Source organism: Podarcis erhardii (genome assembly GCF_964252035.2).
Source record: "Podarcis erhardii genome assembly, chromosome: 8".
In the NCBI taxonomy this organism is placed as follows: Eukaryota; Metazoa; Chordata; class Lepidosauria; order Squamata; family Lacertidae; genus Podarcis; species Podarcis erhardii.
Genome location: NC_138499.1, coordinates 65,020,866 through 65,047,888, shown reverse-complemented (window position 1 = coordinate 65,047,888; position 27,023 = coordinate 65,020,866). Strand labels below are relative to the sequence as shown.

Genomic DNA, 27,023 nt, shown 5'->3' with positions numbered 1-27,023 from the left:
CCGGGCATTATCTGGGTCTGCACAAAAGGAGCCAAATCTCTTTGCAAATGGCTGAACGGAACTATTGTGTCTTTGAGCTGTCAAAAACTACCTGACAAATGGCATGGTTCAATAATAAATGCAGGCACACATAGTACCATTGCTTTTTGTTGTACATCCCTCATGATGAGAGAACACAAAATGACAGCAGTGGTCAGGGGCATCTTTCCAAAGTGTGTGTGTGTGTGTGTGTGTGTGTGTGTGTGTGTTTGTTTTCCTTTGCCATTTCTATTGATGAGACATTTAAAAAAGCACCAATTTTCCAGAAATAAGTTTACAATGTGCAGTTTTGCAAAGGTCCAGGCATGTAGTAAGTCTGTAACTTGTGTAAACTGCCATCATCTACCAGGCCCTTTCCTTATTGGTTTTAGATACAAAAAGGCAACTGACTACCAGGACAAAATAGTTCATTAACACAACTAATAATGAAAACTGTTTCCAATTTGAACTATGGTTGCTTGTTGTAAGCTTCCCTTAAGCTCAGCACAGTAGGGCTTTAGAGGAAACAAACACACACAGGGATACCACATTTTAGTACATTCAGTTTCCCAAATGACCACTATTGGAAATCTGGTACCAGCACACCTTGATTCAACTCCCTTGTTTACTGGACAGACACAGCTTGAGGAGCAGTATCCAAACAGACATGTTTTCTACAGTTCATCCTTTGCTTGCCCCAGGACAAAGTTATGCAGTGTTTCAAGATCTCTGGCTCCGGTGTGCTCAGTGACTTTTTCCCCACCACGGAAAAGCATCAGTGTTGGGTAGCCACGGACCTTCAAAAGGAGAGAAAAGAATGTAGGTGAAAAAGCAACTGCAATCCTGTATGTCCTGACTCAAAAGTAAAAGGCTCTTGCATATGGCCAGTTCATAGTGGGCATGGCACTGCTTGGAATCTCTTATTTTTTTGTGTGGTGCCCACATATCATCCTTGCCAACCTGTACTTCCCTCACCCCCTCCAGATTTCCTCTTTAGAAAAGCTGAGAACTTAAAACAATCTGTTATACATATTATGTCACTGCTGGATGGAAGGGAGTTTCAACAGGTGGCCCTCATGTTCATAACATGAGCAAATTAGCACAAGACCTGTAATAAGACAGAGTGAGTAGTTGGGGTTGCTTAATCTCCTGAGTGGAGATTGGCTTATGCCAATTGTTCTGTAAATTACGATAACCTCTCTCTTCAAACGTTCTCCAACTTTAGCTTAAAGCACCTCAAGAACTGCTCGTATTGCTGAGGAGTATTAAATCAGGCTTTATTCTCTTCCTTCTGTTTTCAAGCTTCGCCAAAGGCCACACTAGATATATACATTTAAACCACTATGATACCACTTCAAACCTTTAACGGCTTCCCCCAAAGAATTCTGGGAGGTGCTGAGAGTTGTTAGGAGACCCGTATTCCCCTGCGTGGCTTAACATTCAATCCCTATTCACAGAGAACTCTGGGAATTGTAGCTCTGTGAGGGGAATAGGGATCTCCTAACAGATCTCAGCCCCTTAAATAAAGTGCAGCTCCCAGAATTCTTTGGGGGAAGCCGTTAAGGTTTAAAGTGTTATCATACTGGTTTACACTGGCACCAACTCCTGGGGCCCGGAGACCCACAAAAAAATTATTATGGGTACTCGGCAACTGGCCTCACGTGCGGCTGCGGAAGTCGCATCTTGAGGCCCCGGGGGGCCTCCCAGGCCCAGACGCTGCTGAGCACCCATAATCTGGGGCCTAATTCAGTGCCAGTCCTGGTTTAAATATGTAGTGTGCATGTGGCCCAAGAGTCTCCTCCCTCTTCAGACAGGAGGAAGACCCTGGTGCATGGAGGTGTCAGAGATTTGTGAAAAGAAAAAAGCAGCAAGAGGCGGCAGGTATCTCCATACAGCAGGAAGGCTCCCCCTTCCTTGTTGCTTCCTGCTTCCCTTCCCACAAACCTCTCATCAGGACTGATTTGATCCCCCCCCCTCTCAGCAGCACAACTGGATTGCAAGGTGCTTTAAGTTGAAGTTAAACAATAGCTGGAGAGAGCCAGGAGAGAGGAAATATCTTTTAACATACAGAGAACGCATGCAACTCCCCCAGCCCTGCCAGAAAAGTGGTCCCCATCACTATGTAGTTTAATTAGGAAAAGGTTTCTGGCTAAGCACGGTCAGAATGAAATATATTCAAGGAGCTTGGTCATGATCAAGGCTACACTGAGAACTCTGTATGTGCAGTGGGGCTTTGGAGATTACCTCCTCCGTTTTCAAAGTGTCCCCACAGCGTCCCAAAAGCCACGCCCTAAATTGAGTACAGTAGTACCTCCGGTTATGTAACCCTCTGGTTACGTAAACTTCGGGATGCAAAAGCGGCAATCCCGGAAGTATTTTACCGGGTTTTGCTTCATGCGCAGCAGCAGTCCTCAGGTTGCGGAAACCTTGGGATCCGACCGTACCTCCAGAACGGATCCTGTCTGCAACCGGAGGTACCACTGTAGTTTCAGAACCACATCTGACCACACATAGTGCAGTTAAGCAGGTACAACAAGCACATTATGTAGAAACTCCTCAGCTTTAGCTCATGTCTTTTTACACAAGCCATAGTGAAAAGATTCTGTGCACATTCTTTCCTGTACCAGACACTAGTTACTTTGGAGAGTTAACTGTAAACCAAGCAGCCACACACTTGCAATTTGAACAATTAAGCACAAACACAGTGTAAAGTCATCTAGCTTCCATACTTACGGAAAATCTATTGCAGACATTGCGTTCCATGGTGCAGTCGACTTTTGCTATCTTGACATCTACTGGTCCCGGAAAGTTCTTTTTTGAGAGATTCTCCCAAGTGGGAGCCAGGTTTTTACAATGACCGCACCTGGGGGGAGGGATTAGCATGAAAGCATATATCATTTTTTAAATAAATAAAAAATCCCCATGTTGCTTTCAATATATAACAGAGGTTTGTTTCTTTTAAGTAACGTTTTTAAAGTACAAAACAATACTTTTCAAGCCAGAATCTCAAATAAAAAGCACAAATTAAGAAAAATCCATCCTACCGCATGAGACACTGGATCATTTTCAATAGCCATACGACACCAAAAAACTTTGAGTTGTATCTACTTCAACCATTCTTAGGCAGCACTAGTTCATCCAAAAATTACAAATAACACTTTGTCCCACATTTGATGAGGCAAGGCTCGGCAAAAGGTCAGGAGGAGCCCCTGCCCTCCTCATTCCTTAGGAGGGTGCAGATCTCCTTGAAGAGCAGCACAAGACTCTACTGCTTTCCAAGTGCTTTGTGAAAGGGACGGAGACAGCAGTAAACTTAATTTTGGCTACCAATTTAAAGGAGGAGGGGGGAAAACCCCACTGATAATTCATCTTTTTCTGTTGTGATGTAAAATGTGCCCTCCTCTAACAACCTAGGTTTCCATAAAGTTGGAGGTGATGTCTCATAGTCATCAAATTAGGAAATAACGTACCATTTGAGCAAACAATTCTGAAGCCACAGCCCTAAACCCACCTATTGCTAAGTAAGTTCTTGCTGAAATCAGTGAAGCAAAATGCCCTGACACCACAGCCCTCTAGCTTACCTAAAACTCAGAAAGCAATAAAGGAAGGTTTCCACCTCTGACATGTTGTTTATACAACACTGAGGCTAAAATTTAAAATATGCTACTATCCATCATTTCTCCTGCTAGCTCAAAAAAGGTGGTGGTGTTTATTAGAGAAGGAGTAGGAGTGGCTTTGTTATTCTAGAAGTAGGTTATTTCAAAATCACAACTCTAGCACAGCTAGTGCCCCAACCCTTTAAGTCACCTCGCCAGAAAAACCTAATATTCATTCCTCTGTTGCTGGTTCGTTCTTGTTGTAACAGATTCATAAATTTAAAAATTGCCTCCATAAACCAAAGAGGGTCCAAATATTGTGAGGTTATATATGAGGAAGTGGGTTACTGGTTTCCTCATTTCCTCCCTGCATCCCATAACTTACCTGGCAAGCAACAGAATTATCTTAAGATGCAGCAAAGTAACCAGGCAAGTACTGGGATGGTTAATGTTTTCTGCCAATCCAAATGCCCATCTAATGTTCCAGTCACATTTGCACAGGGGGCAGATGCAGGACTGTGCTTTGAAACAGACCTGCTTCCCGTGGAACACCAAGTCTGTGTTATGCAACCACATGGCATGCAATCCAGTCACAAGCGAAGCACTTTGATGCTCCACTGATGCTCCACTGCAAAGAGTCTAAACACTTACTAAATTGTGGCCACAGCATGTCCACAGTAAGCTGCACTGGAATAAACCTGCAAACCAACTCGGTGCATGAATATACTATCCCTGTTATTATAAAGTAGATGTTAGCAAACTGGCAGCCTTCAAGCTGAAATCAACCTATGCACGTAAATCAATTTTTGATCTATCACTGCTGTGACATTAAGTTCCACACTACTTTCCCAGTCAGTAGCTGATTCAAGGCACTACTTATAAAAATATTAAAAACCTGCTTCCTGCCTTGGGAAACAAAAGGAATCATTTTTAAGGTCTCTTACTATATACAGGGTGTGTATTAAGAGGGCTACTGACCATATGTACTGAAAACTATTAAGATGAGATGGGCTTTTTACTTGTCGTTCAGTTTAATGTTAATATTTACTTAAAACAAAGTAAAGGGCAAAAGGAGACCTCGGAGAACTAGCGGTTGCTTAGCCAAACATAAAACAGCTGACATGCAAGAGAAAAAGGTCAATTTGTATACAATGAACTATAATTGTGTACACAATTTAGCTGGCCAGGAATAGGCTCCTGGCTATTTGTGTAGTAAACATTAGCCTGAACTGAAGCTTTTCATGGAAACAACTTGTTGCCAAATGAGAGTGGATTTGGTCAGGTGGCATTTAGAATATCTTTAACGCAGCCCTCACTTTTGGATATTTAGCATCCTTGTGGCATGGCTCTTTTTAGAATGAAGTCAGGAGAGAATGGAAGCTATATTTGGAATGCAGCTCTGCTCTAAGATTTGCAGAAGAGCTCAGTGAATTCTACAGGTATCTCCTCTCTTTCACATGTATCCTTCTCACCTGTAAATAGTTAAGACCAGACCAGTTTCACCTAATGCCATTCATCTAAGTGCCACCTGCTAAGTGGCAGGCTTGGTGGGTGAATTGCATAGGGACAACCTACGTGTCATATTGCTAACAACTTTCCCAAACTCCAGGTTTCCCTACTATCAGCAATAGCATAGAATAAGAAGACGGGAAGTCTCCAGGGGCCTGGGATGCCAGCAAAGACACCACAGAACAGTATGGTGGAGCTAGCACTGCATGAGATCAAGAACCGAACCACTTCCATAGTTAAATAAATTTTCACATCCATGCTTGGCCATCAAGTCACTAGGTGGTCTTCAGCCAGTCTCTGGGCCGATCCACACACCATATTTATCATGCAATGACTACAGCAGCACACATCTGTCAGTAAGTCACCACCAATCTAACAGAACTTTTGCCTGGCAATTTTGTTTGCTGTGATGTGAGTGGAGAAGTGGGGTATAGCATTAACAACTGAACTTTAGTCCATCAGACAGAACAAGTTGGTTCTTGACTGTGTCATTCTTAGACTGGGTGAAATCAGTTGAGGAGCCAACTCAGTGTTTTACAATATAAGCAATTCATACTTTCAGTATAATGAAACTCTGTGAAACTGACTTACACATATGTGAACCAGACCTCAACCTCATAGTACCGATTGTGTCCCTGTGGCAATTAAATCAGATCTGATACCCCTCCCCCAAATAAAACATGCTTAAACCTCTGGGGTTCTATGTAGCATGAACAGAAGAATTCCTTTTTAGCATCAGCTTAGGCAGGATCGTATGTTATAAAGCAAGACGTACAAAATGTCATACATGCAAAATCTTGAGACTGTTATGGCCTGAGTCAAATACATCCAACAGAAAGGCCTGGGAATAAGTACATTAAGAGGACAATCTCAGCAGGATTTGGGCACGTGTAAAATGTTTTTTTAAAGATTTGAGACACGAATCAAAGTAGAAAAGTAGAAGGGGAAGAGGGGCAAGGAAAGTAGAATTTTCCTCTCCACCACAGCATAGCACAGTAGAGAGGAAAGGGAGGAAAACAACAACTTCTCTTGCAATCACTACAGTGCTGAGGCAGCCATTTCTATTACCACTGCAACACTGTGCTAGCAGGAGAGGAATATCTCTGTCCTCTCCAGTGGAAACACAGTGCTTTCTCTGCATTTCAGGGAGCCATCTCTGAAGAGCAGAGAGAGTGGTTTTCCTGTGCAACTGCAGGAGGGGAGGATCTTCGCAGCACGGCACTGCGATAGAGAAGATATCCCTTTGCCTAACTTTCAAAGGCACCTCTCTTTCCTCTTGCGCACCACCACTGCTAGGCGCAAAGTCCTTTCCGTTTCCTGACCGGTAAGACCTCCCAGCAGTTGCAGCATGAAAGAAAGAGGAGAAGCCCTTCTGCAACAGGTAGAGGTGCTGCCATTGGCTAATCTGACAGGGGTAGGCAGACCTCTTCATGCAGTTTGCTAGGCCTGATTTAGCATGTAGGCTCACCTTTCCTGCCCTAAACAGCCAGCAAATTAACAGTCTGCCAGGGGTACCTCCAGCTCATCTCTAACAAGACAAGGAGGCAAAGAATAGCTCCCAGATGGAAACTAGTTTTCACTTCTGGATAAATGCTACCAACAGGAAAATAAAGTCACAATTATCCCACTCTAAAGGCGGAAATAAGTGAGAACAACAGCAACAACAGAACAGAAACAAAAAGTTCAAATGCCTGGAATCCCAAATGTTTTCTCTGTTGAAAACATTTATCTATTCACTTCATTTGTTGATCTAGTAATCAATAAAATCCTCATGCAGAAAACTTACCATGGAGCGTAGAACTTAATGAAGGTGATCCCCTGAGACACTTCTTTATCAAAGTCTTTTTCAGAGAGGGAAAGGACTTTGCCCTGTCAAAGGAAAGGGAGGTGAAAGTCAAACGGCTTCAAACATGCCAAGTGCGTACTTGGAAGTGATACAAGTCTCTTGCCACTGCTATGAGGGGTGCATAGAGGAAGCCAAGCCACACATATGCCAAATGCATTTCCCAACCTCTACCCAATACATGAGGCTTTTCAATACATCTTGAAGTTGCTTCCCCCTCCACAAAGCACCCTTGCTGGGCCAGGCCAATTGTTTTCCCTGCAGTTCATCTACCATCAGGTGAGAGCCATTGGAAGGGGGACACTCAGAGACAATGCAGCTACAGTCACTGAGGAGCTAATTAAAAGCAATCTGTAAAAGCAAGGAGTGCCTTGAAAATCCCTCATATGAGTACTGCAGCCTAAATGGACACCACTATCATTTTAATTTTCTGGATTCAAATTCCTTGTTCAGCACCTCCTGTTTTATTGTAGTCCCATCGTCCCCCTCCATTTGTTCCCTGCCTTCTTGCTGTGCCAACCCAAAACAGGGCAGAATCTGATTATGACTACCTCTGTCCTGGCAACAAGCCGTGATGTCACAAGGTTGGTGACTTAAGTGAGAAAGAGGCTACAGGAAATGTAACATATACCATCCAATAGGAAGGGAACACCTCTCTATTTAGCTACATATATTATCTTTAAACACAAAAGGATGAGCAGCCAGGAACCATTTCATTCAGAAACGAACCTGATATACACAGTATAGCGACGTAAAGGTAAAGGTAAAGGGACCCCTGACCATTAGGTCCAGTCGTGACCGACTCTGGGGTTGCGGCGCTCATCTCGCTTTATTGGCCGAGGGAACCGGCGTACAGCTTCCAGGTCATGTGGCCAGCATGACTAAGCCGCTTCTGGCGAACCAGAGCAGCGCACGGAAACACCGTTTACTTTCCTGCCAGAGCGGTACCTATCTATCTACTTGCACTTTGACGTGCTTTCAAACTGCTAGGTTGGCAGGAGCAGGGACCGAGCAACAGGAGCTCACCCTGTCGTGGGGATTCGAACCGCCGAACTGCAAGTCCTAGGCTCTGCAGTTTAACCCACAGCACCACCCACGTCCCATAGCGACATATGTATGTATGTTTGTGCATGTTTACATGAATGCACAGCTCCGTGGCAGCAGTCAATGCACACTTTTTAAAAAGCAACAACAGCTTTGTTGCAAATTCTGATCAAGTGTTCTAACTAGAACCCCAGTGGAGGCGTGACAGCAAAATCGCAAGAATAATTTTTAGAGTTTGGGGAAAACATTTAAGAGGTATTATTTAGGACATGGGTAGGCAACCTAAGGCCTGGGGGCCGGATGTGGCCCAATTGCCTTCTCAATCCAGCCTGCAGCTGGTCCGGGAATCAGTGTGTTTTTACGTGAGTAGAATGTGCCCTTTTATTTGAAATGCATCTCTGGGTTATTTGTGGGGCATAGGAATTCGTTCATTTATTATTATTATTTTCAAAATATAGTCCAGCCCCGCACAAGGTCTGAGGGACAGTGGACTGGTGCCCTGATGAAAAAGTTTGCTGACCCCTGATTTAGGACTTACCTCTTCTTCTGGAGTTGCTTCTCTAGGTGGTGACGGTGCTTCTGTAGGTTTAGCATCTCCTGAGGCTTCTTTGGCATCTTTTAGCTGGGATTCTACATATTCTTTCAAAGAGTCCAAATCTCTCTTTCCTTTATATTGGTCAACCTACAAAACAACAACAACATGCGAATTATTTAGTTTAGCAAACCTTTCTTGAATCCCCATTTGAAGTTGTTCACGTTTAAGCACTCATTGCTACATATCTATATCATCCTACCAATTCATTAGCTTGGTTTACTGAATTCCACAACTTAAGTTTTTTGCTTTTTGCCAAGAAAGAGATCCTCGCAAATCTTAATGCATTTTGAGTAACAAAGTGAGAGTTTCAGTAAGTTAAGAGTTCCTTTTAAAAAGAATATAAAACTTTGCATTTTCCGTATTTTTTTCAAAAATTTCCACCTACACACCCACAAAAAACAAAACAAAAACACCCTGTGAGGAAAAAGCAGCTTCAAAATTTCTGGAAATTTCACATCTCTGTCTAGAACCCTGAGTTAGTAGAATTCTAAAAGGTGTGAGGAGCTTCCCTGAGTATAGGAGGCCCTGAACACGAGGGAACTTGAAAGGAGCTGTGCAACTACTGGGGGAGCGCTAAAGGCACGATCCATGCAATAATAATAATAATAATAATAATAATAATAATAATAATAATAATCTTTATACCCCGCCCATCTGGTTGGGTTTCTCCAGTCACTCTGGGCAGCTCCCAACAAAATATTAAAAACATGATAAAACATCAAACATTAAAAACTTTCCTAAATATGGCTACCTTCAGATGTCTTCTAAAAGTCAGATAGTTGTTTATTTCCTTGACATCTGGTGGGAGGGCGTTCCACAGGGCGGGCGCCACTACCGAGAAGGCCCTCTGCCTTCAGCTCCTTTTAAAACTTGTGTCGCCCCTTCAAGTGAGCAATAACTGAACAGGAAGAGCCAGGATTTAAGGCAAGTGCTCTGATACCAAAGCACACATTCCAGGAGCAAGGTAATTATTCTTTCCCCTAATGCTCATGCATGCTCTCCATCATCCCATTCCACCTGACCCCAGTGAGGAGGAAGATCCACAATGACTCAATGCTCCACTGACTGGAACATGTTCTCCTTTGCAGCCTTGTCCAAAGGCAACACCCATGATGGTTTACACCTCTGTGAAAACGGGAGCTCAGTAGTGGAAGCTGGAGGTATTTTATATGTGTGTGTCTGCATTATATTTGTGTGTGTGTATAAAATGACATGTTTGTTCTACTCGGCATTTCACTGCTCCTATGACCAGTGGCTACGTAAAGCTTCAGTTTCACAAACTACACCATCGGGCTTTCACAGTCCATTCCAGGGCAGGCCTGAAAGTGACGTAGCCGATCCCATCACATAAACATAGGAAACGGAATAAAGGGGGCAAGCTTCGTAATAACCTCACCTTCTCTCCTCCTCTGAACCAAAGGAGGGTTGGGTAACCGCGCACTTGGTTTTCCGAGCAGACTTCATTATGTTGTGTGCAGTCCACCTGAAACACCACACAAGTATCAAGTAAAAAAGCCATTGTGAATTTCACAAAGTAAAGGTATAAGCTGTCAGCAGGTGCGCTGAAATATTTAACTCTCGCTGCTGTGCAAAAAGAAGACACAACTGCTGAAGGGTGTCACCATGATTACTTATATAAAGCATCTAAACATACTGGGCATGGCACATTATTGAAAACGGCACATTTTCCTGCCCTTGGGGTTGCATCTAAAAAACCATGGAACAAAAGAAGGGACCTGGGAAGAAGAGATGAAAACATGCTATAAACTAAAACGAAGTAAAAGGAGTGATAATAAAACCTGAAAAATATAATGAAAGGAAATGAATTTGGGGGAGAGGAATGCAAGAAAACATATGAGGTCATATATGTAACGGGGAAGGAGTTCCATGCCTTAGAAGCTGTAAGAGAGACAAAGTGCATAGCTAGAACGGACAGCTTAATAGGTTCGATGAATGGAAGGACCCAGGAAGAAAACAGAGAGAAAGCAGGAGTAGAAATGTGAAGAAACGCAAAATAAGACTCATGGGGCCAACAGACGAGGCCAGTGAAGATAAAAACACAGAAGAGAAATATACAGAGGTGTAACATGATTGAAACACAACCAAACAAAAAGTTAAATGAGCAGAAGAGCTGGGAATGGAGAGAGAGTTTTAAGTGGGGAAATCGGTGAGGGAAGCATTACAATAACCCTTGCAATGTAAAAGGGAGAGTATAAGGGCTTAGGTAGAACCAATTGATCAGAAGGGGTGTGTGTGGTGCTTTTTTAAAAAAGTATTATAAAAGAGATAAGCGACAGACCTCAGCTAGAGCAGTAATGTGAGCCAAGCAAGAGAAAGAAGGATCAAAGACAATGCCCAGCCTCTTAACTTGCTGAGAAGACTGAAGAGTGAAGTTGCTGACTGAAAGAGAAAGAGAAGGGGAAAGGTGATTTAAGGGGAAACATGACAAATTCCATCCTTTGTATACAGTGTTTGCGATAATGATCCAACATCCCAGCAGAAGACAGTTGGAAGCATTAGACAGACTGGTGTTAGGAGGCAGTATTGGCTCTGAAAAGCAGGTGCTGGAAGCACAAAACAGGGTCCTTGCCTTCATGGCCAGCTTTAGGTTTCCTGAAGGCACCTGGCTGGTCTCCCTTGGAAACAGGGCTGCTGGGCTAATGAACTGACCCAGCAAGGCTCTTGAGATGTTTTTTTGTAAGGGGGAAGAGAGAGAAAGGAACACAGCAAGAAAGAAAGGAAGAGAAAGGCAGAGTTGGACGGCACCGTGTAAGAATTTCAAGAGCAAGAGTCAATGCCAAGGAAAGGATCTAAGGACTGAGCTCAGCAGACACCAGTTCAGAGAGGAAACTGAGAAAGAAGAGTGCCATTAAAGGAAGCTTTAAAAGGACAGGTCACGATGGGAGGGAAGCCAAGAAAGGAGAGTTATCAACAAACCCCCAAATAACGCCGAGGACTAAGGAGCAGAGAGGGATCAACTGTATCAAAACATGAGGCAAGATCAATGAGAGCAAGAGGATTTTATATAGGGCCGTCTCAATAGAATGCAGATGTTGAATACCAGCCTGGAAAAGGAACTGTTGTAAAAAGAAAACCTGGGTGCTGTTGTTCAAGTACTTTGGATAACAAAAGAAAGATAGAAATGGAAAGGAGGTGAGGGGTTTTATTTTTAAAATAAAAATGGGGAACCACGGGGCAGGGTTTACCTAACAAGTCCTATCAGTGGAAGCCCTGAGCAAGGAAGCAACAGGGCACTTGTGCAGCTGGGCTCCCCCCTCCTGCCCTGCCCTCAAATAGGCTCTAGGGGCATTGGGAGAAGACATAGCAAGTTTAAAGCACAACAGGGAATGGTGAGAAGAAAGGTAAAGGCTGAAAATAGAACAAGATTTATACGATACTCTGGTTTCTCTTCAGATCGTATAAATAGAATCAGAGAGGAAAGAACAGATGGAGTATTTGCTGTGGAAAAAAGGAAGGAAATAAGGAAGAGGGGGAACTGGGTCAAAAGGACTGAAGAAAGAAGAAAAGCAACAGCAGGAAATGAAAGCAGAGAAGATGGGTAAAAAATAGTGATGGTAATAATGATGATGATGAAGAATACAGCCAGAACTAGAGAGTAATGAAGAATGAAGAGCACAAATCAATAAGCTGTTGGACAAAATTATTACAGGGAAAACTGATGAAGGGACAGCAGAGAAGGATAATGATGAGCAAGAAGTAGCAAACCTGATGCTAATCCAGTCAAATTTGGCCCAGGGGCATCCAGGAGCTCTGACCCACCCAGAAGCAAAAGGAGCATGAGAAGGAAGAGAAGAAAGGCCAAGGTGCATGGGGTAAACCAGGCATAGGCAAACTCCATCCCTCCAGAAGTTTGGGGCTACAATTCCCATCATCCCTGTCTAACAGGACCAGTGGTCAGGGATGATGAGAATTGTAGTCCCAAACATCTGGTGGGCTGGAGTTTGCCTATGCCTGGGGTAAACGTTGCAGCAAGAGCAGCTCCTGTTCACTGCTCCATTCAGTCAACCAGGCCCTCTTCCACTCTATTCCCTCGTCTCACTCAGTTTTCTCCCATCAGTCAGCATTTGTTGCCTACTAAGCAACAAATGTAAGCTGTTAGTCCCCTTTTAGGGTTTCCCTAAACCTGCAGCTATTGCAGGGTGATTTATGTATTTATTGAAACCCCTTGTTTGCCTGCCTTTCCTCATCAAAAGCTGTGCATGGGTGGCGTTGCTTTGGCGGCATAAGCAATGCCATTCATAGCCATTCGTAGGGAATGATTAGACAAGGTCTAAGATGCAAAACAGCAGAATGGATGGGAGATGCGAGAAGTGAGAGTGGCAGAAGGAGGGAATCTTGAAGACAGAGAAAATGCCGATTAAATTTATCAGAATGAGGGTTAATTTGTAAAGTGAAACCAACAGGAATAAGAATTGGGAGGGAAGAAAGGAGGAAAGTAAGCCAGTACTGTACTCAAAAGTCAGATGTGGATGAACAGGATGGTGATAAATCACAGCAGCCCACAAATTAAAACGAGCAGTGAAAAGAACACACACAATTAAACTATGGAACTCACTGTCACAGGAGGCAGTGGTGGCCACCAACCTTAGATGGCTTTAAAAGAGGATTAGGCAAATTCAGGGAGGACATCAAAGACTACTAATGATGGCAATGCTCTGCCTCTGTTGCGTGGAGGAGAGAGTGCTCTTGTGCTCAAATTCTGCTTGTGGGTTTATCACGGGCATCTGGTTGACAATTATAAGAACAGGATTCTGGACTAAATGGGCCATTGGCCTGATCCAGCAGGCTCTTCTTATGTTGGAAGCAAGAGGAAGAATTAGAAGAGGGGAAATCAACAATCTGGAGCAAGCAAGAAGATGAGAACAGATGACTTGCCACTACAAACTTCAAGGTGGGAGGAGTGAGAAAAGACTAGTGAATGACTTAAGGAAGAGCATTCAAGGCAGCAGTCAACTGGAGAGAGACTGGAAGAGCAAGAAGAGAGAAAATTCAGAGGAAGAAACCAAGTAGTGTGGCTTATACGATAGCTGCAGGAAAGTAAATGAGAATGATAATCAAGGCAAACCAACAACAACATGACAGAGAACTAAATTAGGATGACGAGGGCAATGTACAGTAGGGCCAGCACTGAGAGCAACACTACCAGCTAACCAGCGTGAAATAAGGGGTGGGGAAATGGAGACGTCAGAGAAGAGCAGTCCAAACACCCTTGAAAAGCAAAATTGCAAACACTTCACACAATGGCCTGGATCCAGACGAACAGCACAATCCTACCCAGGACTTTACCCAGAAGTAAGTCCAATGCAATTCAAATGGGCCTATTCCCAGGTAAACGGGGTTAGGATTGCATCCGAAATCCATTACACTTTGTAGCTCCATTGAAATCAATGAGGACAGTTAAGTTTCGGCAAGTTTAGATCCAATTGATTTCAGTGGGTTTAAAGTGTAACAGGCTTGGTGCTACTCAATATTTTTTAAGGCAGGCAGAACACTTGTCTGCCTTGGTTTCAACAAGCATTTATTTGCCCCCTTCCAAACTTGCTCTCGGTTTAGAAAAACAAAATGAAAATATTGATTTAATTTAAAAAAACAAAAAATAAGTATCAGACTTTCCTTCCAATGTCATGTGTAGTTTGTCTCCCAAAAGACCCCGAATACTTTATTTTGTCTAAACTATTAACCGTGCACCCAGTTGAACATTTCAGGCTGGGAGAGCAATCTTTTCCACCAGAAAGCTAACAATATGACTACACTCCTGTTTTTATAGTTAGCTGAAGTTGTTCCAACACCCACACACATCTGCCTGAAGATGGAAAGAAGGGCTCCATCATCATAAAAGTAAGCTGTAGGGACCCTGCCTTTTCCTTCTTTAAAATAACAAGGCCCTGGTATGGCTATATTCCTATTAACCACTCATTCACTTGCCCACAAAGAGTAAGAATCCCTCCTGTGTAAGCACTTTGCTACTTACTGTTTCTGTAACAGATAATTTGTTTGATTTTGCTGTTAACTGTCCTGATTTTTACAGTGGTACCTTGGGTTACATACACTTCAGGTTACAGACTCCGCTAACCCAGAAATAGTACCTTGGGTTAAGAACTTTGCTTCAGGATGAGAGCAGAAATTGTGCAGTGGTGGGGCAGCGGGAGGCCCCATTAGCTAAAGTGGTGCTTCAGGTTAAGAACAGTTTCAGGTTAAGAACGGACCTCCGGAACGAATTAAGTACATAACCAGAGGTACCACTGTGTTTTTAGGTTTTTTTAAAAAATGTGGAAAGGCCGGGTACAAAGGTTTTAAATGAGTAAATAAGCTTCCCTGTGACATACACACAGGTAAGATAAATATTTTGTGGGCAGGTTCCAGCAAAACAAGCAAGGCACCAGAATTTTTTTTAAAAACCGAGATGTGCGAATGGACTGCCAGGAGTATTATACCGCAGAGTAAATGAAGTTAATTGCGGGCTAATGGAGCAAACAGCGTTCTCCCATCATAGATGTTACTGTCCAAGTACATAATGTTCAATTTAAGACCTTGTAAACGAAGCCTACCTTGCTGATCTTGGCAGTCCCCGAATTTTCAAGGTGCTGGGCCAACTGCTCCCAAGTTGGCGCCAGGGCCTTGCAGTGGCCACACCAGGGGGCAAAGAATTTGATAAAGTGATTGCCTAAAAACAAAACAAAACAAGGCGTATGTAAACAAACAGCACTCAGTTCACTCATTCCAGCAGTGATTAAGTGTCTGTCTTTATGCAGACAAACAACACTTGAATGTGTACTGCTACCCTTTGCCATGACTGGGTTTCCATTCTCAAGAGGTGCGGATCCTGATCCCAGCATCACACAGCTGCCCTGGGTAAAGCAGGGGGCTCGCTCCCACCTGTAGCTCCCAGTCACTTCCTCCATACGTCCCCTAGCGTAACCACTTAGAAACCTTGGTAAGATAAGCAAGGTAACCTTGCCTGACATTCTTCCCCAATCCCCTCTCTACCACACTGCACTCAAAAACTTTATGCAGCACTTTCCTTTTCTAACACAAGGCTTCTAAAGGTAAAAGGTAAAGGACCCCTGGACAGTCAAGTCCAGTCAAAGGTGACTGAGGGGTTGCAGAGCTCATCTGGCTTTTAGGCAGAGGGAGCCGGCATTTGTCCACATGTGGCCAGCGTGACTAAACCGCTTCTGGCGCAATGGAACACCGTGACGGAAGCCAGAGTGCACGGAAACGCCGTTTACCTCCCTGCCACAGAGGTACCTATTTATCTACTTGCACTGGCATGCTTTCGAACTGCTAGGTTGGCAGCACCTGGGACCAAGCAACGGGAGCTCACTCCGTCGCGGGGATTCGAACCGCCGACCTTCCGATCAGCAAGCCCAAGAGGCTCAGTGGTTTGGACTACAGCGCCACCCATGCCACAAGGCTACTAAAGCATCTTGATTCCAAAATGTTTCCTCTAAAACATCATCTCCTCTGAGTCTTGCAGGCCTCGAGGTTATCAGCAGGTGAAAGGTTATCAGCAACTGATGGCCTTTTGGAGTTCTCAGTGGAGAAAGTTTGTTGGAGGTGTCAGAACAACAAGGATGGGAAAAGACCTTTCCTTGAACCACTGGTCTCACTGGGTCTGAAGAAGGCTCAGAGCAATCTCCATCTGCCCTGGAAGTATGTTGCCAAGCATCAGGTCCTGGGTAAGAACAGGATAATAGCCGAGTTCTGAGGATTACAGCTCATCTTAGTAAGCTGAACATAGGCCTTTTGCCTCCATAAGGACACAAAAAGAGCCATGCTGGATCAGCCCAAAGACATCTAGTCCAGCATTCTTTTCTTACAGTGGCTAACCAGATACCTATAGAAAGCTTGCAAGGAGGAGCTGGGTGCTCACAGCCTCTTCGCTTTCCCCTTCACACAAACCAGTGAACAAGTCAGGAAGTCTTTGGTTGCGTCCGAACTGGGAAACTATGGTTAATAGCTTGGGAACAATGCAGGGCATGATGCCAACTTCCAACCACGGTTTCAGGCTTGCTCTGAAACCATTAACTAAAACATTCCTGATTTCATAGAAACACAGAAGGGACTACGAGGGCCATCTAGTCCAACCCCCCCCCTGCAATGCAGGGATCTTTTTGCCCAATGTGGGGATCAAACACACAGCCCCAAGATTAAGAATCTCATTCTCTACCTGTCCTTTGTTCACTTGCCTACATAAAAGGAGGAGTTGTAGTGGCTACATGCAGAGGGCATGAGGATGATTTGTAACTCGGCTTCAAAACTCGGGATATGAACATTCAGAACATGGCAAGTGTCATGAGTTTGCAATGCTTGAGCTGTGACCCAGGAACTCTCAAGATTAAATCTCATTTCTGCTACACAGATTCATTAGATAGATTATGGGACACTGTACCACTGTTACATAAATTTATTAAATATAAAGAGCATTTTTTTTTTTAAAAAAAGGAAGGATTTGCAGCAATAACTATCAAGTTACCTTCTGCAACATGCGTTTTGAAATTAGCTGATGTGAGCTCATATAGACCCTGCTTCGATTCCGGGTCTTTGGGAGACTCTGGTTCAGAATCTTTCTCCTATCATACAAAGGAAAATTAGATTAACAACGCAATTGTATCTCAAGACAGACACAGTTGGTTATATAGCTGCATGCATAATGAAACCGCAAGTATAAATTTGTGGTTATACTCACAACTGCAAACATGACAATACTTGTTCGAATTTTCAGATAAAAGCATACACCTATAAGCTAACGTGCTGTATAGACATTTGTAAAACTCATGCCATCCATCCAAATGTAACTACTACTTGCATGGAATTATTTTTCCCCAAAGGTAAACACACCCACACCCACATGTATATAATGTATGTTATGTCTGCAGATCAATACATTTTATTTTCCTAGAGCAACAAATGAGAGGCAGCCAACTTTCAAGAAAAAAACAAAGCAATGCTGGCAGCAGAAGCACTGAGGGCATGTTGTGGGGCTGCAGGGTGAGTGAGTGAGTAAGTGAGCGAGAGAGAGTGTTTGTGTGTGTGTGGAGCTCTAAGTTCAACCAGTTTACTTCCTTAGCCCACACCTAACCAGGAGAGCTTGCATTTGGTTCAGTGTAGGAATGAAGGATAAAAAAATAGTAATACCCACATTCAGCTACCATTTCCCTTTAATGTGAACAGCATTGGTTTTTAAAAACATGGTCATTATTGATGGCTGTTCATCACTGCCCAGCTCAAATTATTAGAGGATAGCACAAGGCCCCAGACCTTTAACTTGTCCAATTTTAGCCACACCACATTCTTTATTTTCTAACACATTTTCTAAGGGGGGAAATGCAAAATGTATGGCCTTCTGGCTTTCTATGGGCTCCCCTTATAGTTCAGTAACTGATATGCTGTATTTGCACTCTTTTAAAACCAAACAAAAAACCATTTGAATTGCATTTTATTTTGTGTCTCCTGAAAAAAGAAAGGACTCTTTGATCACTTACAGCAGGTTCTTCTTTTAGTGTCTTCAGCATCCAGTTCTCCAACGACTGAAAGTCTCTAGGTCCCTGGTATTTTGCAGCTTCTTGGCCTGGTCTGAGCAGTTTCAGGCTGCAAATGCCAGACAAAAAATGCAAATGTTTTTAAGGTCATGCGATGTCGAAACATTCTGAAAACAACTGTACTTTTGCCATCACGTTCCAGCTCAAAGAACCTTCCTCAGGGTGGTCTCTTTAATCCTAATTTTTCACAGTTGTGTTGATTTCAGTAGCGTGGCATTAGGCTTTCTAAGGCCACAATTTCTCTGCAAACTTTCAAAAAGACTTAAAAAACTGAAGACAGCTTCAAATCTAACTGTGATGGAGATAGTCTGAATGTCCTTTCACTACCGTGAAAATCTAACAGTACCACCTTCTGTACCCAAAACAAACTATTTGCAATGCGGGGGGGGGGGGGGGGGAAGGGATCTATAGATTAGTGCCTGTGACGTCACTAGCATATCTGCACCTCCACCCAAACAATTCATGGAGCAGTTCTGCAACTGCTTTAAAAATGCTTGTGCTGCTTTTTCTTGGTAATGTCAAGGGTAAAAAAAGGTAAAGGACCCCTGACAGTTAAGTCCAGTTGCGGACGACTCTGGGGTTGCGGTGCTCATCTCGCTTTGCAGGCCGAGGGAGCCAGCATTTGTCCACAAACAGTTTTTGCAGGTCATATGGCCAGCATGACTAAGCCGCTTCTGGCAAACCAGAGCAGTGCACGGAAACACCGTTTACCTTCCCACCAGAGCGGGACCTATTTATCTACTTGCACTTTTTTGGTGTGCTTTCGAAGTGCTAGGTGGGCAGGAGCAGGGACCGAGCAACGGGAGCTCACCCCGTCACACGGATTCGAACCGCTGACCTTCTGATCAGCAAGCCCAAGAGGCTCAGTGGTTTAGACCACAGCGCCACCTGCGTTTACTAATATAAACTCTGCTTATATACACACACGTATATATTTGAGGACAGCATGCCTGACACATAAAGGGACAGAGCCAATCGCATGTTTAAACTTGCAAGATATGTATTACAAGCCCAACTGCAAGGCTAGGTTCTCACACTACAAGTAAAGAGCCCATTATGACTACTGCTGAATGTTACACCTGTCTTCTTATGAAACATTTTATATCAGCATATTAAGAAATCTAAGGTGAAAAAAATGTTAAGAAACTTAGGCCAGAGGCTCATCACTATCTGCCCATACACGTCGTTGGATAATTCTCAGTAAGTATGAAATCAAGAACCTGCCGACCTCATGAAAATTCAGCCCGCCCAGGCTGTGGGTATATACGCCCCACAACAGGGAAGAGCTCATCAAAGAGAGGCTATATCTGCAGAATCATCTAACAGGCTACCCTTGCCAAGACGCTTCCAGGGTGTAGTCAATTAGGTTCTTCCTGGTTTAGCAAATGAACACGGGCCTTGGAGAAGGAAACGCTGAGTAATTACTATACCAGATGAGGTGTGGTCCTCTCACCCCAACCTACCGGAGCAATTCAACCACCTTCTGCTAGCTATAAAACCTTTGCATCACCGTGGCACATTTGCACAGCTGTTCCTCTTATCCATGCACAGGCAAACATATGGGTGTGCTCACTGCATTTTTCACTAAAACCCAAGAGGAGCAAGGAGGAAACAGAAAGCGCATCAAATGTTGGAAGGTTTTCAGTGCTAGTAGTCCTCAGTCTAGATCCACTGAAGTTAATGAGCATGGCTAACTTAGGTTTATTAATTTCAATGGGTCTACTCTGAGCAGAAGCTAGTTGAATACAGCCCATTGCTTTTATTTCCTTGTGCAAATATGTATCACTCCAGAATACATAATCCCATGGTACAGTCCAAGGGCACATAAACCCACAAACCATGTTGAAGCTAAGCAGGTCTGGGCAGTGCCTAGGAGAGGCATTGGCTGGCTTCACAGTTTTTCCTGCATCATGATTTTTGCCACTGACTGCTCTTGTGGTTCGCTGTCCCTTGAATGAGGCAGGTGAGAGCTGATCCTGCAGAGTTAACAAGGGCTGCAGGAATCGAGAGAAGCACTGGCTGACTTCACAGCGTTCCTCACATTGTGATTTTTGCGTAGCACACAGACACACGCATCACGATTCAAGATATATTGCCAGGGTCAAAATATTATGAAACCGAAGTCACAATATAGACATCAAACCAGTTTTGGACGATATATTGATATTATTACCTAGCCTAAGTGCCTAGATGGAAGATTTCCCAAGAGCCTCATAAATGCTGCCTTGAGTTCCATAACAGAACAAAGTCAGGATATAATTTAAGAAAATAAAGCAACAATATTAAGAGGGCTTTTTTAAAACAATCACTATGTGATTGCTACATGGGCTGCTGCTAGGTAGAAGGTCTGTTCACAAAACAGGGAAAAAGAGGATTCTGGTCCTTCCCAGAATTAGAATCTAATGTATAATACACAATACAGTACATTCCATGCACTTGGCAAAAAAGACGAGCCTGCTGACATTTAGCATTTCACCACAATGCTACACTAGGTAAAGGTAAAGGGAACCCTGACCATTAGGTCCAGTCGTGACCGACTCTGGGGTTGCGGCGCTCATCTCGCTTTATTGGCCGAGGGAGCCAGCGTACAGCTTCCGGGTCATGTGGCCAGCATGACTAAGCCGCTTCCGGCGAACCAGAGCAGCGCACGGAAACGTCGTTTACCTTCCCGCTGGAGCGGTACCTATTTATCTATTTGAACTTTGACCTGCTTTCGAACTGCTAGGTTGGCAGGAGCAGGGACCAAGCAACAGGAGCTCACCCCATCGCGGGGATTCCAACCGCTGACCTTCCAATCAGCAAGCCCTAGGCTCTGTGGTTTAACCCACAGCGCCACCTGCGTCCCTCACTATAAGCACTCAAAAGCAACTGCCCCCCCCCCCATGCTGGCATGGGCCTAAGGGAGATACACAGAACAATTAACGGATGCAATGCTCCTTTAAACGTACGTCGGGTACCCTCTGACACTATACTCAGAACATAGTGGCGTATCCGCAGTGCAGTCCACTTTGACGACATAGACCTGTGGATCTTCCATACTGTTGTACTTGTCTGCAAGATCATTCCATGTTGGCTGCAGGCGCTGGCAGTGCCCACACCTGGAGTAAAAAAGAAGATGATTAATGAATTCATTTTCCTTTGTTACAGGGATTACTGAGATCATCTGCATATGGTTTAGAATCTCCATTTTCAACCACACTTATCGTCTAACAGAAGCCCGGGGGCTGGGCTTTGGTCCGATTTCAGGTTTCAGCTGATGTTTCTCAAACTGTGTTCTGGGGCAACACTCAGGTTCCTTGGAAGCTTATCGGTAATTTCAATAATGGCCGGAAAGATTCTCTAAAAGATTTCTCATCTCTTCTTACTGATGGGGTGCCACCAAGGGAGTGTACTGGATGCAATCTTAGTTTACGCGAGTTAACAGTGATGTGAAATGAGTATATAGCCTAGAACATCCCAGAAACCTCAGCATCTTGCCGGACTTCCATGAGAGAGAGACAGCAGTTTTCCTGCACAAAACTTGATATGATGGAAAGGGCTCCCAAAATATACAAAGTTTGAAATCACTGTATCTAGCAACTAATGTGTCTCAAAAACTTATTATTACTACTATTATTAATAATTACCGTACTTTTGACAAAGACTCAGCAGAGTTTTAAGCATTTGTTCTGACATTAGTTAGTTAGTTGTTCAAAGAGGTAAAGAGTGAGTCTAAAGCAGCTCTTTGGATCCCAAACATAATAATGCTACTTTGAAGAAGAAGATTGCATTACAACAGCAAACAGTGTGGATGCAGAAAACCGAATCATCAAGTTGATGTGAAGTTCAATCAAGACCATCACTGGACAAGAAGCATCAGGTATATTCTGTAAAACCTCCCAATGTAGTGTGGGAAAGGCACTTTTCTTTAACCTCACAATATGTGTCACCCTGACGCTAATCCAGGATATCTATAAGTGGTTAGGAGCTCAAGCAGACCAATTCCATCTCCCTCCATTTTCTTCCATTTTTTAAACTGATACTGTCAACATTGCACAAGTCAAAATTGAGCTGCTTTAGGGCTTCCAAACATTTCTTTTTATTTTACAAAGTACTATCCATTTTCAAAGACTTCCCCAAAGTGTGCAGAAATCATCCCTATATTTATAGGTGGCCTTTTTTACTTCCACACTGATTGGTGCAAGACCACACAAGTCTGGCATTACTGTATTGTGCATTAGAGAGATGTATGGTCCACTCATTCCTTTCCCAGGGTTCCTTTGTCCTCTTCAGAGCAATTTTGCAAAGGCCAAAACTCACATTATGATTTGCCCTCTAGCAAGCTAGCTTGAATGAATTGATTAATTATGGTCACAGACCAGAAATAGCAAGCTAGATGTGTACCCAGAAGCATCCTGGAAAAAGAGGGAAGACCATGAACTCAATGACTGGGGTGACTATTTGCAAATGTTACAATCAGTATGGGATCACTTGCATACATAGGGAAATTCCACCCCCACCCCACCAAGTGTCCCTCTGGCTACCACAAGGCATGTGTGGAGAAAGACAAAGGATAATGAATCTTTTCATGCCTCAAGTATAACACATAATGCAGGTATGCAACACCTGTGGCCTTCCAGGTGTTGCTGAACTCAAACTCCTAGCATCCTTGACCACTGGCTATGATAGCTGGGGCTGAATAGAACTTGGGAGTCCAACAACTCCCTGCTTTCCCATGTTAAAAGGGACATTTCCCTATGATGAAGGTAGGGAAACCCAGATTGCACATCTCATGGCAGAAGAAATGCTCAAATTCTGCCTTTATAACAATGAGCTGTATATGTGAAGACACCCACAGAAGATGCCTATTTGTATTGCAGAAAGAGTAATTGAAAACCTCTGGATTATTTAACTCAACATAGCCCTCATTTGGATGAAGGGGGCGGGGGTGGGAGCACCAGGAGAAAGCCTGTGCTGATGTTTCATGTTAGGAGTTTCCCCCGTTTATCTTTCTAGCTATAAATTCACATTTGAAGTGGGGACACGCAGGAGACCAGAGATTGGAGCTAAAGGGGGCAACCTGACTAGGCCATTGCTAGCTACTTGAAATTGCCCCCCACGTAACCCAAGTGGTGACTCTGCTCCTGATCTGCAGCGCAATTCCTACTAGGAGTCTACCCCTTTAAAAATAAAATTTTAAAGTCAGTTCAGTGCTGATTGAACACTTCTCAGTTATTAAGATGGTTGGGCGACGCCAGAAGTCTCCTGCTTTGCCTTGCCAGGAGCTCTGCACAGATCAACACTTCCTATATTAACATCTCAGAGCAAGATTATCTGTGCATATAGACTCTGTCTCAGAAGGAGCTCTTTCTATTTACCTTTTTCTTTGCCCTGAGGCACAGACCTAGGAAAGATGTGAATTCTTAATTAGCTGTTTGCAGTTACTGCAGAAGCTTCAGCTGCCTTAAGAGAAAATAGCTTGGAAACCACTTTTGCATGGGCTTTATTTGAGGACTATGCAACACTGCTTATGAATTTTTAGTGAGTAAAAAAATGGCATTTTATTAATGATAGAGCTGGTCTGAGACCTGCCAGTAAAACAAGTTCTGGCCCGAGTTCTAGTAGACCTAGGCTCAAATTAAAGGAGGGGAGGAGAGGGAAAAGAGGTTAACATGCTATGTCCTGTTTTGTTTATATTCTACTTGGGGGGGGGGATTTTTTGCTTTGTCTTTGGTCAGTTAGGACCTGTGAATGGGATCCAGCAATGACAGACTGCAACAATGGAAATTATTTTTCTATGGGTCCTTTGTATGCCTATGAAAATTTGAACAAAAAAAGTATATCAAATTTTTTTAAAAGGCACAAATACTTCCCTCCATTAGTTTCCCCTTTACTCTCTTATTTAATGTTAGGCCAGATACATATTTTTTCAGTTTCCTTTTAAAGACACTTGAAAAACAGCAAAGTTTTTTTTAAAAAAATAATGTACTGGTAGGCAAACTACTAAACCTTTCTGTAGGCTAGCAATGTGTGAACAAATCTGCAATCCTGAAGTTGCCATTTTTCTAATCACAGAAGTTGTCTCTGCAATCTTCTGCGTGCCTCCACTCCAGAATGTACACTGCTCACATGCATAGCTCATTTGTGTGCGCACAGTTACCTGACTTCTGTGCTGGCCATCATGTGAACACACCTGCACTTAAAATGCACGCACAGATAAGTGATGAGCTACTTCGGGTATTACGACCACCAATCGATCTGACATAACTTGCCCCCGGGAACTTTTTCATTTAGCAACCTAAGAGCCCTGGCCACCTCGCCCCAACATCCTGTTCTTACCAACCAAATGACCGTGGGAAGCCCAAAAGCAAGACCTGAGCGCCAATAGCCCTCTCCTGACTTGCCCATCCACCCCAACGACCCACTTTCAGAAGCACACTGCCTCAAGACAGTGCAGGTACCAACATGGCTAGTATTTATACCCTGCTGGGTCCCATGGGTGAAGGGCAGCTTACCGTAATGCCATTAAACTCTCTCTGGGGACAGAGGGTAAAAGTCACAAGTGGGGGCAGGCTGCAGCAGCTACTTCTGCAGGGAAAGAAAACCTCCTTGCGTGTTTTCTGCCCCTGAGGTGGTAGAGCACCTGCTCTCTCCCCAACCGCACCCAGGAATAATGATAGGGCGCAGAGGCAGCACAGCTAAATTAACAGAATCACAGGACTGTAGAGTCGGAAGGGGACCCGGGGGTCATCTAGTCCAACCCGCTGCCGTGCAGGAAGATGCAGCTGTTCCCAAAAAGAGAGGCTGCTGCTGCGAGATCCCGCCAACTTCTCCACAAATAGAGACTTTTTAAAAGACCCCTGTGGACGCGTGTGCGCATTTGGGGAGGCAGCGGGTGGAGGATGATGGAGGAGGAGGAGCCTCCGCCGCCCCCCCCCAGCCTGCTGGACCCCCCGCCCCAGCTGCCCTCCGGCCCGCCACGTCAGCGGGAGAAGCAGACCTCGGTGCGCGCCCACCCCCTTCCCTTTCCCCAGGCCGCCGCCGCCGCCGCCGCCGCTCACCACGGGGCGAAGAACATGACGAAGTGCGGCGCGCTCTGGGCGCCATGGCGCAGCATCTCGGCGCTGTAGAGGTGCCGCGCGTGGGGGTCCTCCTCGCCGCCCGCCTCCGTCCCCTCGGCCCGAGCGGGGCCCGCGCCTAAGGAGAGGCAGCCGAGCAGCAGGGCCAGACAGGCCGTGGAGGGGCGGTGGTGGCGGGAGGAGGAGGAGGCGGCCATGGCGGCGGTGCAAACGGAAAGAGAGCGAGGAAAGAAGGAAGGAAGAAAGAAAGAAAGAAGCCGGCCCGGGCCACGTCTCCCCTCCCGGCCAACCCCGCCTGCTGCTGCTGCTGCTGCGAGGGCGGCGTCTCCTCAGCCTCCGCCCCCGCTCCGCCTGCCTCGGAGGAGTCAAAGGGCGACGGGGAGGGGTCGGCAGGGAAAGGCCGGCGACGCCGAAGCGCGCTTCTTTTCCCCTCGCGGCTCGGCGCAAAGCTGCGCCTGAGAGGAAGCTGCCCGTTAAGTTTCGAAAGAGAAGCGGTTCGGGGGCTCAGGGGAGCTGAAGGGGAGGAGGAGGAGGGGACCCCCCTTCAGGGCCGCTGCTGTTGGGCAGCGCGTTGAACTCAACTTAGTCGCCTTATGCACGTGCGCGTGCATCCCGCTCTGGGGTCTATAATGAGGAATGGCGCTCTTAAGGAACTGTTGTTGTTTAGTCGTGTCCGACTCTTCGTGACCCCATGGACCAGAGCACGCCAGGCACTCCTGTCTTCCACTGCCTCCCGCAGTTTGGTCAGACTCATCCTGGTAGCTTCCAAAACACTGTCCAACCATCTCATCCTCTTCTCCTTGTGCCCTCCATCTTTCCCAACATCAGGGTCTTTTCCAGGGCGTCTTCTCTTCTCATGAGGTGACCAAAGTATTGGAGCCTCAGCTTCAGGATCTGTCCTTCCAGTGAGCACTCAGGGCTGATTTCCTTAAGAATGGATAGGTTTGATCTTATTGCAGTCCATGGGACTCTCAAGAGTCTCCTCCAGCACTATAATTCCTTTCACTGGCTGCTTCAAAAGCATCAATTCTTTCCCGATCAGCCTTCTTTATGGTCCAGCTCTCACTTCCATACATCACTACTCGGAAAACCATAGCTTTAACTAGGGGTACTTATTTACAACACAATTCTAGACATACCTAGACCGCATGGGGGAGGGGGGGTTGTTCCCAGGCATAGGAGCCAACTTAATATAATATTGAAAGGTGTGCACGCACAGGTAAGCCCTGCCCCGCATAATCGATTACAAGATTGCAATTGTTGCAAGGTGCGCTTTCTTCATTGCCGAAGAACCTAACCACCCGCATCCAGTATTGGAAGCAGAGCTGAACCTGAGCCACGTGCCTCTGAATAGCGATAGTGGGATTCACATGCAGAGAGAGTACTATTGCTTGCAGAATTCCCACAGGCATCTGGTTGACTACTATGAGAACAGGACGTTGGAATAGATGGCCCTTTGATCCAGCAGGGCTCTTACGTTCTTAAGACCAATTAGATAGTTTTGCTCTTGTATTATTCTTCCATTCCTAGCTTGATGACACAAGAGGACCTAACCGTGTCATAAAGGCACTGCAAAGCTAATCACTATGTTAACAAAGATATAAATTTGGGGAGTACCATATATAGAATGTAAGTCCAGGACAAATTAGAAAGGAACCGAGTGGACACAGGGCTTTGTGTTCCTGTGTCTATCATACCTAAAAGCTGAGCTGGGCTTTCATGACACTCATCTAGCCTGTTTTATAGCTAAGGATAAAATAGCTAGACAAAACCTGTAACCAGAGCTGACTTTGTTAG

At 44.7% G+C, this 27,023-nt stretch overlaps 1 protein-coding gene across 1 annotated transcript; it reads right to left on the bottom strand.

Annotated features, from left to right (window-relative positions):
- Positions 1-625: 625 nt before the first annotated feature.
- Positions 626-25,536, bottom strand: TXNDC5 (thioredoxin domain containing 5). Its single transcript, XM_081873135.1, has 10 exons — positions 25,209-25,536; positions 21,117-21,266; positions 18,112-18,217; positions 17,103-17,199; positions 15,175-15,290; positions 10,002-10,088; positions 8,549-8,692; positions 6,910-6,992; positions 2,752-2,881; positions 626-815 (listed from the first exon to the last, which is right to left on the bottom strand). The coding sequence occupies exons 1-10, from the start codon at positions 25,421-25,423 to the stop codon at positions 693-695; spliced, it is 1,251 nt and encodes a 416-aa protein (XP_081729261.1). The 5' UTR covers positions 25,424-25,536; the 3' UTR covers positions 626-692.
- Positions 25,537-27,023: the final 1,487 nt, after the last annotated feature.